Raw genomic sequence first — 14,253 nt, forward strand, 5'->3', positions numbered from 1 at the left:
ATTCCCACTGTCAAATGTCCCTTGACATCAATAATAAATCTATTGGATTGTAAACCAGCAGCAAGGCACCACCATGCTTCTAGAATAGTACAATAATGTTAGAGTTAACCTGGTGGATAAAAAATAAAATCCTAGGTCTTGAACTAAATAAAACTGGCTTGCAACACTCAATTTGCAGATTTATTTTAATATTTAGATAGTGGAACAATAAAAGGTACTGAAAACTATTTTCTTCAGACATTCTCTGGAAGAATGGTATTCAGCAAACCGGACTTACGAAGTTCACTATGAAACTACTCAACCTAGGAGTTTCATATCCAAACATTAGAGTAAACTACCTAATTTAAACCTTGATGGATGTCAAAATCCAATGGAGTATACATTAAAGATTTTAAAAGCCATTTAATGAGGCCTGCACACTGCTTGGACAGTTGGGTCTAATCCACCCCCTCCCCCTTTGTTTATGTGTAACATGACTAATACATAAATAAGCAATGTAAAAATCAAACTGCGTAAGATCAGTTTCTATTCTTGAACATGCGAGGTCAGGCAAGAGCCGTCAAGGACCTCTTTCTGTATAACTTACAGCCAAGTGCTCCATGGATTTTTAGATAATTGAGTAAATTTGTTCCTGGACAAACAATGTTCAATTCAAGAGGAGCAAATTGGTTATTTTGGATTTATGAAAGACACTGGCTGCACTCATACAGTACACAAATACTTTAAATGTCAGTGTAAAAGTAAAGCTATAAAGTTAATCTAGGCCAGGGTTTCTCAAATCCAGTCCTCAGGGCTCCCCAACAGTGCAGGTTTTCCGGATCACATGACATAATTAGGACCACCTGTGGATCTGTTACAATGTGTCAGTCAGTAATGAATACACCTGTGCTCCAACAAGGGGATATGGAAAACCTGCACTGTTAGGGAGCCCCGAGGACTGGGTTTGGGAAACCCTGATCTAGGCCATGCCTTACCCAAACTATAAATCTGTCCCCATATTTAAGTGTACCCACCCCTATCATTGCAAAATGGTTTCCCAAGGGTGCAAATTTACTTTGCTTTACTTAATCAGGCCCTGCTGTATAAATTTAGCACTTTCAGGCAAAGAACATGACCTTCATCCTTGCCTAGGGCAAGAGAGGTTGAAATCTTAACTAGGACACCAACACTAGGTACTTTTCTCCTGCTACTCCATGCTTCATATGGAGCCAGGCACATTAGCCATCTCTGTCTGGCAGACAATGGCACAATTGACCAAAGTATTTCTATTTTACAGAAGCAAAAAAAGTGGCTAGTGGCTGTTGGGCATCATTACCACCAACACCTTGCATTGACTTGATGCTGTCATGCAACATTAAGTATTGTGTACCATTTAGATATGCTAGTATAACAAACAAGACTTTTCCTTCTAATCTGTATACAGTAGGGACAGGTAAAGAAAATATTTAGAGCGGAAGTTTGATTTTAAAACCACACCTGTCCAAATAAAGCTCCATCAATGGCTTTACCATCTGAGATTTGGAAAAGGTGAGCACGTGTACAAATTTTGAGCAGTTTTGCCAGTTTTTTTTCAAATGCTACCTTCGTTGCAAAGTTTCACATAGTTAAACAAGTACAATTATAAAGTGTATCATGATACAAAAAGGTTGTCTTTAACACACAAGCAATTGTTAAAGTAGTAACCATCCCAAGAATAGAAATGGGTATACACCGATCAGACACTAAAACCACTAACAAATGAAATTAACATTTTATTACAATGGCACCTGTCAAGTGGTGGAATTATATTAGGCAGTAAGTGAACATTCAGCTCTTGACGGTAGGAGAGGGAAAAATGGGTAAGGATTTGAGAGACTGATGAGAGCCAAGTTGTGTTGGCTACACTGGGCCAGATCATCTACAAAACAGAAGGTCGTGTGGAATGTTCCTGGCATATAGTGGTCAGTACCCACCAAAAGTGGTCCAAGGAAGGACAACCGCTGACATGCCAACAGGGTCATGGGCACCCAAGGCTCGTTAAGGCGTGTGTGGAGCAAAGGCTAGCATCCTGTACTACAGTAACTCTTCTGTGGGATTCAACCAAATTGTTACGACACCTTTCTATCATAGCCAGCATTAACTTTTCAGCAAAGTGCATCTCAGTTTGCTGTGTAGTCACATACCAGTTTAGAGTGCCCATGCCGAGCCCTGTCCTTCAAGGAAAGCACCTACAATGGGCATGCGATTGCCTTAACTAAACCAATGGAAAGTAGGGGCCTGGTGTGATGAATCACGTTTACATCATGTGGACAGCTGGGTGTGTGCACGTCTATTACCTGGAGATGGCACCAGGATGCACCATGGGAAGAAATCAAGTTGGTGGAAATATTGTGATGCTCTGGGCAAAGTTCTGCTGGGAAACCTTGGGTCCTAGCATTCATGAGGATGTTCCTTTGACACGTACAACCTTCCTAAATATTGTTTCAGACAAAGTACACGCCTTCATGGCAATGGTATCCCCTGATGGCAGTGGCCTCTTTCAGAAGAATAATGGACCGTGTCACACTGTCATGCTCCTCAAACCTTTCATGAACATTTTTTGCAGTTTAAAGGTGTTGACTTGGCCTTCAAATTCCCCAGCTCTCAATCCAATCAAGCATCTGTGGGATGTGCTGAAGCAACAAGTCTGAGCCATGGAGGCCCTACTTCACAATTTACAGGACTTAAAGTATCTGCTGCTAACATCTTGGTGCCAGATACCACAGGACACCTTGAGAGGTCTTGTGGAGTCCATGCCTTGAAGGATCAGCTGTTTTGGCAGTATGAGGGTGACCTATACAATATTAGGCAGGTGGTTTTAATGGCGCAGCTGATCATTGTATGCTTTACAACTTACCAACATAGTGACAATTTGGAAGATCAAGAAATTAAATTAAGCAGCAGACAGAAATATAAAAGCACACAAACAAGTGATTTCCAGTGGGAATTTATTAAGATAAACAAAAAAAAAAAACAAAACCTCCAGATTGTACCATTTCTCATACATACTTCTGACTGTTTTAACAGCCACCATCAATAACATGAAAAAAAATAAAAATCCCACTGGGCCATTTTCTTGATTTCATTTGAAATGCAAGATTAGAGCAGCTTAGTTGCCCCACTATCACCATCATATTCACTTCCACTGCCCAAACTTTTGGTGGCTGCAGCTAAGCTGTCACCTACACAGGTGTGTAGATTAGAAAATGGCATTAACCTTTTAGGGCTGGTCTCTGAAAAAGGACAGCAACACTAAAAGGTTAAATTTGCTGAGATCAGGGTAGTCAAACATTTGTTTGCCAATAGACACTGCACTGCAATACAGTAATCTAAAGACATACAAACTTATTACCCCCCCGCCCTCCCCACCCACCATTTTAAGGGTACAAAGCTAGTGTTGTACCTACCCCTCTTGGCCCTTGTAGATCTGCCATAAAACATACTAGGAGCAATTTAATTTGCTTTTATAGAAATTAACCTAATTTAGGAACCTGCCTCCCACTGCTTACTTACCGTGGGAGCAGAAGAGGTACTCCTCCTTAATGAAATAAAAAAATAAAAGATAAACTAGAGCATTAGGTGCAGTTTCACCTTTTTTTTTTAGCTGGGAAAGCTGCAGATTTAATCAAGGAACAAAAATATACTTTCGCATTTAGATTAGAGATCACTTATGAAACTGATCCCAGTATGTTCAACTTCAGATCCTAACCCTACCCAACCCTTAAAACAAAAAAATGAACAGAATGAGATGTTGAACCTGTTCAGTGCCAGAGGCGCACACACACCAACACCTTGTCCTCGAACCCTGAACAGTAATACAGTATTTGACTGCTTTACAAAGCAGGCTTAGCCAATTTGTATTTAGTGCAAATGGAAAGATGCTCCCATCTCATTCTTTAAAAAAAAAAAAAAAAAAATGTAAACATATTTCCTTTCTCCCATACCCTATTTGGAGATCAGATTCAATCATTTGAAATATTTAGGGTGTACATGGAGCACTTCAATAGCAATAATGTTTTGGAAGCTCCGCCGGCAGCTCTGGAACTGTATCATTTATGCTGCCCTTTCACAGTCATTCAAATGCAGTCATATTAAGATAACTTGCAAAACAGCAACACAGATCTATATCTGAAATTACATCAGTTTACTGCCAAAGTTTGGAAGACTGCAACTAAAATGGACTAATCAAATTATGCATTTTGTATATAAGGGACAAAAATATTCAAATTTATGTATTTTAGAGCATCTTTCAATTTGCCTTTATGATGAATCTTAACTTAAAATACCTGCACAGCACCTAAACCAGAGGCAGCCTCTTCTAAATGGCTGACAATATATTTCCAGAGTCCTCAATAGGTTAAACCCTTATGTGCAATGGAGAAGCATAGAGCACAGCAACTCCAGTATAAAGGGTCTTAATATTTTTAAAAGGGAAAAAAAAAAAAAAAAAAAAAAAAAGATCATGGATTTAGCACCAGCAGAACACTGCCAAAGTTGCAGTGGCACATAATTGCACAATGACAAGTGCAATGTGGATACATTAACTGGGCAAGAGGATGTTTATTGCACCATGATCCAAACAAGAAAAAGAGTATCTAAGAACAAAATCTTCAGTAGCAGAGCAATCGAGTAATTATCAGTTAAATAGAATTAAATAATCCACCCCATTAACAATTTTTTTTTGTGCCAATTGTGCTCTTGCATTACTGAAGTATTAGGTTTTGTGAACGTGTTTACGCAGCAGCTGTAAATACATGCCTGTGCTTCAATGTACACCTGGATGTGCAATACAGAGGCCAGATTCAGTTCCAGCAGTCTTCAACCAAGAAAGGGGATACACTTTATTATGGTAAACTGAGGCACAACGTGCATTTTTCTACAATACTGCACAATCCAGGTGACTTAAAATTGTAGGGACAATTAAACTAAATTAACAAGTGATGGCTCCTCACTCATTTTGCCTGTAGATAAGGCCAAGCATCTAGCATACTGGGAGAGGCTCAGTTCAAAACAACACATTCAGAAACAGGCATTTTCATTAACATGCGATGTGCAACATTCTAGTTTCAAGGACTGAAGCGCTCGCCAACCCATCTATATTTTGCTTCTTTTTACAGGTAACTTATTTAAATTCAAGAGGTCTAATGACGTTGGGAGGAGGACACCCCATTTTAAAGTGAAGAATCACTTCATATGACAAAGGGGGGACAAAAATAATCATTTACCACCCCATTTTAGACAACTATTCTGTAATACGTTGCTACAAACTGAACCTCTCTCAACTTTAGCTGCAGTCCTAACCACACAGAAACCTTCAGCAAACCATCATTAAAGAAACTAAACAAAATACCCCCTCTCCCACCCCCAAACAAAAATATTTACATTTTTTATACAAGTATACACAAATTCCTTAGAATTACCCCCATACCCCTCATGCAAGGGACATTTTGTAAGAGGGGGTATGGCTTTGGAATATATCTCAACACAAATGTTGCTGCAAGTTGGGGAGAAAATAAAATACACTTTTTAGTGTTTGACTGGAAACAATGTGATTCAAACCAGCAACTGCCATCTAGATGTGGAGATCAGGAAAAAATGTCTGGAACTTGCACTTGAAAGCCTCCCAAGTTGTTTTCTGACACTTGCTCTTATTTTTTTTTGCTTGTGTAATTACAGGTATACATATTTACAAATTATGAGAACCTCTGAAGTTGCAATAATTCATTTGCATTCCAGATGAAAATAATAGGGGACAAATATATATATTATATATATATATATATATGGAAGTGTTTTACAGCTAGCAGTTTTGATCTAAAAGCACCAGCTTAGTGACGTGTGGATTTTATATGTGATTAAAAAAAAATTAAGCAAGGGTGTCAAGGTTTTTTTTTTTTTCCTCGTCTTACAAGGGCTGCAGTGGAGAATCTTGAATGGTCTTGTAGCATAAGGCACTTCGCACAAGTAAAATAGTTTGCTTTATGGAAAAAAAACAAAATAAAAAAAATAAAAAAAAATAATATATATATCATTAAGACATGAACTCCAAACTGCCACAAGAGGATGCACAGGAATAATGATATAAACTGGTGTTGAATTGCTTGCAACTTCCTAAGAGAAGGGCCTGCCATAAACTGAGTATTTCATTGCTGACTCAGTTAGACAAAAACCATTAAAAAAAAAAAAAAAAAAAAAAAAAAAAAAAAAAAGCCTGATGTTCAAGGGTCCTCAAGCAGAGAATTGTTTAGAGGGTTCCAGTATGCTTTCCTTCTCCCATGGGAATAAAATGGGAGAACACAATTAAGTGCAACTACATTAATCCTGTGACTGCACAGTAAAAACATCGGGGTTCAGCAACTAAAAAGGTCTGGGAGGGGGACAAGAAAAAAAAAAACCCCAAAACAAAAACCCATTAAACAAAACAAACCTAAAACAGGGGTGGGGGGATGGTGGGATAATATCCATAGGCTTGAAACTATGCTGGTCAGTGTTCCAGAAGGCAGAAAATGTAAAAATGAAGGGAGGCAGGCAAGTGGGGAAAAAACCCTCATGAAGAAAATTATGCATGGTCAGGATCTTATCTTCTGGGGTTCAGTCAATTCCTGAAAAAGAAATTTTTACTGTCAAAATACAACTCAAATACTTTCACTATATCAGCTTTGTATAGGGAGTAGGTGTAGAGGTTTTTAGACAGGTCAACATAAAAAAAAAAAAAAAAAAGGAAAACCCCGATAATACATACTAGTAAATGCAGTAAAAAAACAAACAAAAAAAAAAACCCCAAAACTATCAGATGTCCACTTTTGGCCATCTAGCATCTGCGCAAAACAAGCCCTCAATACATGGAGACCAGACTGGTGTGCGGAGTGGTCAAATTGCATATTGATCCTGTCACTCAGTCTGAGCAGGATTGTGCTGTTTGTGACCAGCATATGGCTATACAATGTTTTTCATAATAACTTACAAAACTATGTAAATGTATAACAAGCAAGCACAAAATAGAATACCAACATGCAGATTAATGCTTCTCTCCAGATTCACTGTGATACTCTGCCACATATAGGCTTTTGTCGATACTGCTGGGTATAGGCTTAATCTCTGTTCCCAGCTGCTCTTCAATACTCTTAAGGTTAAATCTGTCGTCATAAGTGATCAAGTTTATGGCAAGGCCAAGGTGGCCAAAGCGACCTGTTAAAATAGGAAGGGAAATAATTTTAGAATCACACAATCTTGTGTCAGTTGTGACAGCACAATCAAAGTGAAACTGCACACAAAACAAATAAGTCAGCATTTCACGTCAACCTATGTTTGTTGCATACAAACTCCTCAAGTCTAAATGCCCTCTAACAAAGTTCTATAGAAGGAAAACCTTTTAGGCTTGCTGGGTGAAGGAGGCAAAAAGACTTGCACTTTGGGATCTTTACCTGATCTGCCTATGCGATGTAGATAGGTCTCTGCCAGCTTTGGAAAATCAAAGTTTATCACCACATTCACAGCTTGGATATCAATACCACGGGTAAACAAATCTAGAGGGTGAAGTAAAGGAAAGATCAAGTAAATATTTAGCTTTTGAATAAAACAAAGATAAAGAACAAATCCAGTAGCAGACAGGATGCAGGAGTTAATGCTTACCAGTGCAAACAAGGTTACGGCACAGGCCATTTCTGAAATCGTGGAAAACTCTATTCCTGTGCTCCTGTGAAATAAAAAAAAATATATATATACATATATGTTAGCCACTTTCCCAAAACTAAAAAGAGAATAAGATGCATTGCTTCTAAACACTTGTTCAGCCTCTGAAATTGGAAGTTATTAGCTTTGAATGTAAATCATTAAGAGTCTATTGAGAAAAATGCTATTATCCACTGACACATCAATATTATCCCATATGGTGAAGTTTTAGTTCAAATGAAAAACTCTGGTATTCGTTAAAATGCTTGTGGGGAATCGGACATTAGTGTTCTTACCACTCAAAATCATTTAAATATTCAATACAATAGTTTACACATTACTTGGAACATCAGTTCCAGTGCCGATATGGTCTAACAGTTCTCCATGGGAATTATATTTCATGGAAAGCTGCTAAACAGCTTCATTGTCACTAATTTGCTTAGGCTATACTCAACATTTAAATTCTGGATTCACTGAAACAAGGTAAAAGCAAATTACTTAGGTGATCAGAATAAAGCTGAACATGCTCAAACAGTTAAACTTTAGAATGCCCATTCTCATGATAAATATTGGCACACAATAAAAGACAGGGTGTTAAAGAGTAAAATTTAAGGGGAGATGGTGCAAGTTATTTGCTTTCTAGACTTTCACACTGTGGGTGCAGGAAGCTTTTTGTTATCCAATTAAAATGAATGGGGTTGCCTAAATTGTTACACAAGCATATTGCCTGCCCTTGGTTGAGAAATTGCAAACAGTGTTTAGACCCTGCACTGAAGTAGCTCAACAAAGTACTTTTTTTCCTCCACCTCCCACAAGTGATTAAACAGTTGCTGAAACACTGGTACCATACAGAGTTTTCCAAGCTGCGTTTCTCTGGGCAGCAGGAAACCCTGCATTATAAACAGATTAGCATTGTTTTGCCTAAAAACCTCATGAAACCCGCCATAGGACTTGGCCATGAGGCATAGCCAACCATAGTTTGAAGTTTGGCAGTGATTCAGATGCAATAGTAGAATTTTCCATTAAAACATTCAACATACAGAACGATGAACCAGCTCAGTCAGTACAAACCTGTCTCATCTTTGCATGGATATAGAAGCAGGAATAGCCCAGTTGAGAAATTTTCTTGGCCAACAGCTCCACACGCTGAGAGGAGTTGCAAAAGATTATTGACTGGTTTATCTGGAGCTGGGGAAAGGAAGAAAGCCACAAATAAAAACAATGCTTAGTTGAAAATTGTAGACCTATGTAATGGAATAAGAAAAAAATAAATAAAAAAAACAACAAATAAAATGACAGCCCTGCAGTCTAGGAAATACATGCAATGCTACAGATAGCTGTGGTTCTCCAAAATCACAGAACAAAATCAATGAACTTTAAGGCTCTGCATTGCACAACAGACTATTAACAGGCTATTTTGCCAATGAGGTTTTAAAAAGCCAATCAATACCATTTCTTTCACATAATATTGGCCCTTACATATCCTGTAGTCCAAATGATCAACATTTAGATAAGCATTTTTGATAAATATCCATTTGAGAAATATCATGAACCAAGGTACAGATGAATACCCGTGAAGGAATTATACATTTGCTTGAGAAATCACCTTAAACCATTGAAGAAAATGTGTTGCACAAAACAAAATACAAACATCTACCTAATTTAATGATATTTGCAAACTACTTTTGTAAAAGTATAAAACTGAAGATACCCTTAATATGTACAGGATATGTAAAAAGCAACACTACAGCCATAGACAGCAAAACCTGGCAGTGTAGCTTTTTATCTTCATTTTCACAAACAAGTCAAAGTGTTCTTGTGGGTTTTTATTGCACTTTAAAGTGCTAAACAAGATTTCTCTACAATTTCTTGCAGTTGACTGTTCCCTCCTGAGTTTGTTGCAGTCACTAGGTGCTTGATCATTTTCCAAGTTATGCCACACACTTCATAATTAAAAAGTTTCAATGTATTAATTTGGAATATTTGTATTAACCCTTTATATTTTTATTTTATTTTTTTTTTTTTACACTTATGCTTCACACTCCAGTGTTTTCAATATACCACATCACCCATTTTCCTTCAACTGTCTATTCTCATACAAACCTATCCCTTTATTGATCTCTCCCATTAAGGAAATAGGAACTAGTCCTTTAGGGATACTTCTATTAATGGGAACAAGTCCACATTAGAATTTTTACCATTGGTTTCATTTTTAAAAATCATCCAAAATTTTGCTATGAAGCCTAGCGATAGAGGTATGCCCAATTTACATTAACTATTTGCCTAATCTCCTCTCATCCATGTACCTTGTAATATTTCATTATTAGCAAAAGGCACCATAAAAAGGATAGTAAAAAATAGAAAAAAATAAAAAAATACTAAAAAAAAACCACAAACTAAAAGCTTTAGGTTGTTTAATACACAAGCGACTATTACAACTGGCAAATTACAGTGCAGTTTTAATTCAATGTAGTTTAAGATGCCTATCAGATATAAAAGCGAAGAGCAAACTCATACCACTGAAGTTGCAGTGTGTCAACAGGAAATATTTTAAGGTTACCTCCTTAAAGTTTTTGAACATACATTCACACTTTCCCTTACATCCCTAGTATGCAAATTGCCAAGCCTCAATTGAGATGTTATCAGGTAAAAGTGAAGTGAAACTGTAAAATGTGACTACAGGAAAGAGACAGTTTACACTGCACGGAGATACTTACCCTTGAAAAGAGCGTGTTCAGGCAGTGAACTTTTTGCCTCTCTGTTACATAGGCATAGTATTGCGTTACTCCCTTCAGTGTAAGCTCTTCCATTAGGTTAATTTCATATGGTTTTTGCAAGTGAGAGGACTAGAATGATATAAAAAGAGGAGGAAAAGAATAAATAAAAAAAAATTCAGTAAATGTTGCACACTAAAATTAGACTTCATTTTGAAATATCCTAAGAGCGGTTTTGATCTTGGAACAATTTACTCAAACACACCCGAGAAGTTGCTGACTTCAAACTGGTGCATTTATGAAAACCCAATACAGTATCAGATCTATTGCTCTATGCAACTAATATGCCAAGTTACCAAGTGTATTTTTAACTACTGTGCCCGTATTGTGTGTTAGCTACAACCTTTCAAATTTCACATGGTAACTGCAAGCTTTGTGACCAAGGTTTCAAAAAGATTTGCCTTTAAGTTAGTTTATATTGAGGAGAGGGGCTGTAAAGTTAGTCTACAGGAATGCCGTTTAAACAAATAAGGAAAAAAAAAACTTGACTAAAATAAATGCTTTCAATTTAACAATTTGTTTTGTTTAAGTTTTACATCACAGCACTCCTGTATTACATAAGACAAAAATATCTTACCATAAACTTTTGTACGCTGAGGGGAAAAGTGGCTGAATAAAGGAGAATCTGCCTGTTTTTAGGTAGCGTGATAATTATATCCTCCATTATCTGCACAAAATCTTGAGATAGCAATTTGTCCGCCTGCAAAAGTAGATTCAAATTATTCAAATGTTATCAGAAGTTGTGGAAAAAAAACACGAAGCCTTGTTTAATTAAAAAACTTGACAAACTGGTTTGCAAGTATTTCTCCAAGTCTCAAGAGGAAAAAATACAATATTTGCTCCATTAGCGCAATGTTATTTTTGCCTACAAAAACCACAGTGATAGAAATCTTGTATGGGTGCAGCAGGCCCCCTTATATATTTCTCTAGGACTGTTTCCTGCACCAACTACTGTACAAATTCAAGGAGTGTAAATAATCCAGCCAAATTTTTTTTTTTTTCTCTCCAAAACTTGGTTAGAAATTCCAGGACAAAAAAATTTAGCTGGGAAGGTTAATTTTACTTGTGGGTAATACAGTTTAATAGTACCCTGGTAAAGCAAGATTCTCAATTACTGTAATTTTAAATTAACCCCAAAACACTATTTAACCTATGCACCCAAGGAAAGGGAGGGGAGACAAAACCAGAGGATCAATTCATGGCTGCCAGCTGTGAGTCCAACACCATTCTCACAGAAAGGTCTCCATCCACATGTCAAACAGTATTTTAACACTTTCAGGCACAATATAAAGATGTTTGAGGACAGAGCCCCTTGGAATCATTACCTCATCCAAAACCATCATCTGAATGTGGTCTACTTTAGCTACACCTTTTTTGATAAGATCCAGAATCCTCCCTGGAGTTGCAATCACCACATGAACTGCAAAAGAAAGAAAACCATCAAGTGAATCTCGGATCAGCACAATCATTTTAGCAGAAATAATGTAAACCTAAAAGAGTTTTAAAATAATGACAAACTCAAATGTAGTTCAAGTACTACTAATGTTCGAGTGTAAATCAGTTGCATTTACAAGTATATTGCCCACAAACTTCAACAAACATAACTCATATGGAATATAAAACTGCAATCATTACCACCAGTCCAGCTAAGAACAGGTAGAGCTTGCTATAAAGGGGGAACGATTTAAGTATGACAGAAACGTTCTCTACAATGTTCCAAACATTTAAAGTGGCAGTTTCCATTTTGTAAGAGATAATATAACGAATAGATATTTATTTCTAGCAATAACTGCTGTGGCATTATTAAAAAAAATAAAAAAAAGATATAGAACAAGAACATTTGTAAACTAAAGTGTTGCCGTATGTTGGTGCCATATAACTGTTAAAATGTAAGTACGTTTCCTATCATTTTTCCTAGGACTCATGATTAGACGAAAAGTTATTTGGGCAGCTAACAGGCCATACTAATCTCTCGTCTTCGGGCAAGAATACTCTGCCGTATGGTGTCAAAAATAAGTCCTACGATTATCATCTGCTGAGCAGGAACAAGGCTGGATTTTTAACTGATGCTCTACCGTGAGGCTCTAAAATATGGGCAGTCATTTGTGTGCAGAGCTGGAGAAGTGATGAAGACCCTGCCTTGATTGACAGTCGTCCAAGTAAGGAATGATGACCACACCACTGGTTATCAAGAACCACCATTGCTGCTATGCAGTTGCTACTCTGAAGGAAAGCGCAAGAAACGCATAACGCAGAGAACAGACAGCAAATCAAACAAGGCACAGGTAACCCTGCCAGATTGAAATATGTAAATATAAACCCCCGATGTCCATGGACATCAGGAACTCATGCCAACCACCAATATCACTCCATTTTGACCGTCAACTTGAACATTAATCTTCAAGTTTTTCAGGTTGAAATGGTTCAGAAATTATAATCTGGTTTCTGAACTAGAAAAATATTTGAATAAAAGATTGAATGGCTTCTAGTAAGGCCCGTTACGTTTACAGGAAGAATAGTGGTGAAAAGCAGTCAGGGAAGATGCTCCAGCAGATCTGGGATGTAGCCCTGGACCTACGATTCCATTCTCACCATTTGTTTTTGTACCCGACAAGACAAGCTCTCACCATAGGAGATGCCAGGTGAGCAAAGAGTCAGCCATGATGATTGTTTCACAGAATGTTTGGTAGATCTTTTACCTGACCAAGTTGGCCTTCCCTTTTTCTGGCCTCCACAGGAAGTGAAGAATTTTCCCTTAGATTAAGTCCATTTTGTTCATCAAAAGATAGAAAGGACCAAACCCTAGGAACTTCCAATTTAGAAGCATTAACAGGGAGGAAAGAATTCCCAACGGCTATGGCTTGACTGAATTTTATCCTAAGCAGGATAAAACAAAACAAAAAAAACAAAAACGATCACAACCTACAAACAGCAGAGACTTCAGAGTTTTCTTGGTTTCTGGGTCAACCTTACATGCCTTGAGCCAGAGAGTCAATCAAACTCCTACAACAGAGGCCAAAAAAAGGCCAGCAACTGCTAAGTAGTCGGACGCCTCACGGATATCATCCACTAATGTCATTAATTCTGACCTAGGTCTGCCGGAGTATAGACCTACATTTTTTTCGGATCATTTTATAACTAAACTTATACTCATTCTGATGTTGGCCTGGGTAATGAGTGAGAGGCCCCAGTAAGCAAGAAAAAGATGGAAAATACAGAGCTATCCAAACCTCACTCATTAATGCCAAGTATATAACAGAGGTCTGCTAATAGGTAATCTGGAGTGACATTGCCAAGAAAAAAAAAATATATATATAGATCCCAAAATGTCCCACCAGAAGACATGCTGGTACTACTTTTGTCTGACGTTACAGAAAGGAAGAGAAGTATACAGGTGTAGAACCCAGTCCCTAGAAAGAGTGAAATGCAACTTGACAAAACCACCACAGACCAGAAGAATTCTAAATGAAAAAAGCTATGGGGTTGTGTGCCCTGCCACTTTAAGCAGGCTTTCAGCAAGGAAAAAAGTCTGCCAATGAGAAGTTTCAATCCCCCTCACCAGGCACCTCCTAGTAACTGCAGCACTGCTACTCCCATTCCCAGTATAAATAACTAAGCAGAATCATCTCCACAGAAGGGGGGAGTAGAGTCTCCATTAGTCACAGCTGCTGCTCCAGAGTGAAGTCTGCAGTCACTACCTGCAGTTATAGGAATCAGATCCCATCTCCAGAGCTTTGAATTGGGAGACAATGAGAAACAGGCCAGCACCACTTCCAGTTTAGTACTGAAG

General features: G+C 37.7%; 1 protein-coding gene across 3 annotated transcripts in view; it reads right to left on the reverse strand.

Annotated features, from left to right (window-relative positions):
* Positions 1-2,949: 2,949 nt before the first annotated feature.
* DDX6 (DEAD-box helicase 6) overlaps positions 2,950-14,253 on the reverse strand; it is a 35,349-nt gene continuing 24,045 nt past the window's right edge. For all 3 annotated transcript variants that reach the window (XM_075190763.1, XM_075190764.1, XM_075190765.1), the window contains 8 exons: positions 11,789-11,883; positions 11,041-11,163; positions 10,407-10,535; positions 8,761-8,877; positions 7,651-7,714; positions 7,443-7,544; positions 7,030-7,206; positions 2,950-6,620 (listed from right to left, as the gene is read on the reverse strand). In XM_075190763.1, the coding sequence (XP_075046864.1) occupies positions 7,037-7,206; positions 7,443-7,544; positions 7,651-7,714; positions 8,761-8,877; positions 10,407-10,535; positions 11,041-11,163; positions 11,789-11,883 (800 nt within the window). In that variant the 3' untranslated portion in view covers positions 2,950-6,620; positions 7,030-7,036. The remainder of the gene's footprint in view (positions 6,621-7,029; positions 7,207-7,442; positions 7,545-7,650; positions 7,715-8,760; positions 8,878-10,406; positions 10,536-11,040; positions 11,164-11,788; positions 11,884-14,253) is intronic.

The sequence above is a fragment of the Mixophyes fleayi genome, chromosome 11 (assembly GCF_038048845.1).
Source record: "Mixophyes fleayi isolate aMixFle1 chromosome 11, aMixFle1.hap1, whole genome shotgun sequence".
Taxonomy (NCBI): domain Eukaryota; kingdom Metazoa; phylum Chordata; class Amphibia; order Anura; family Limnodynastidae; genus Mixophyes; species Mixophyes fleayi.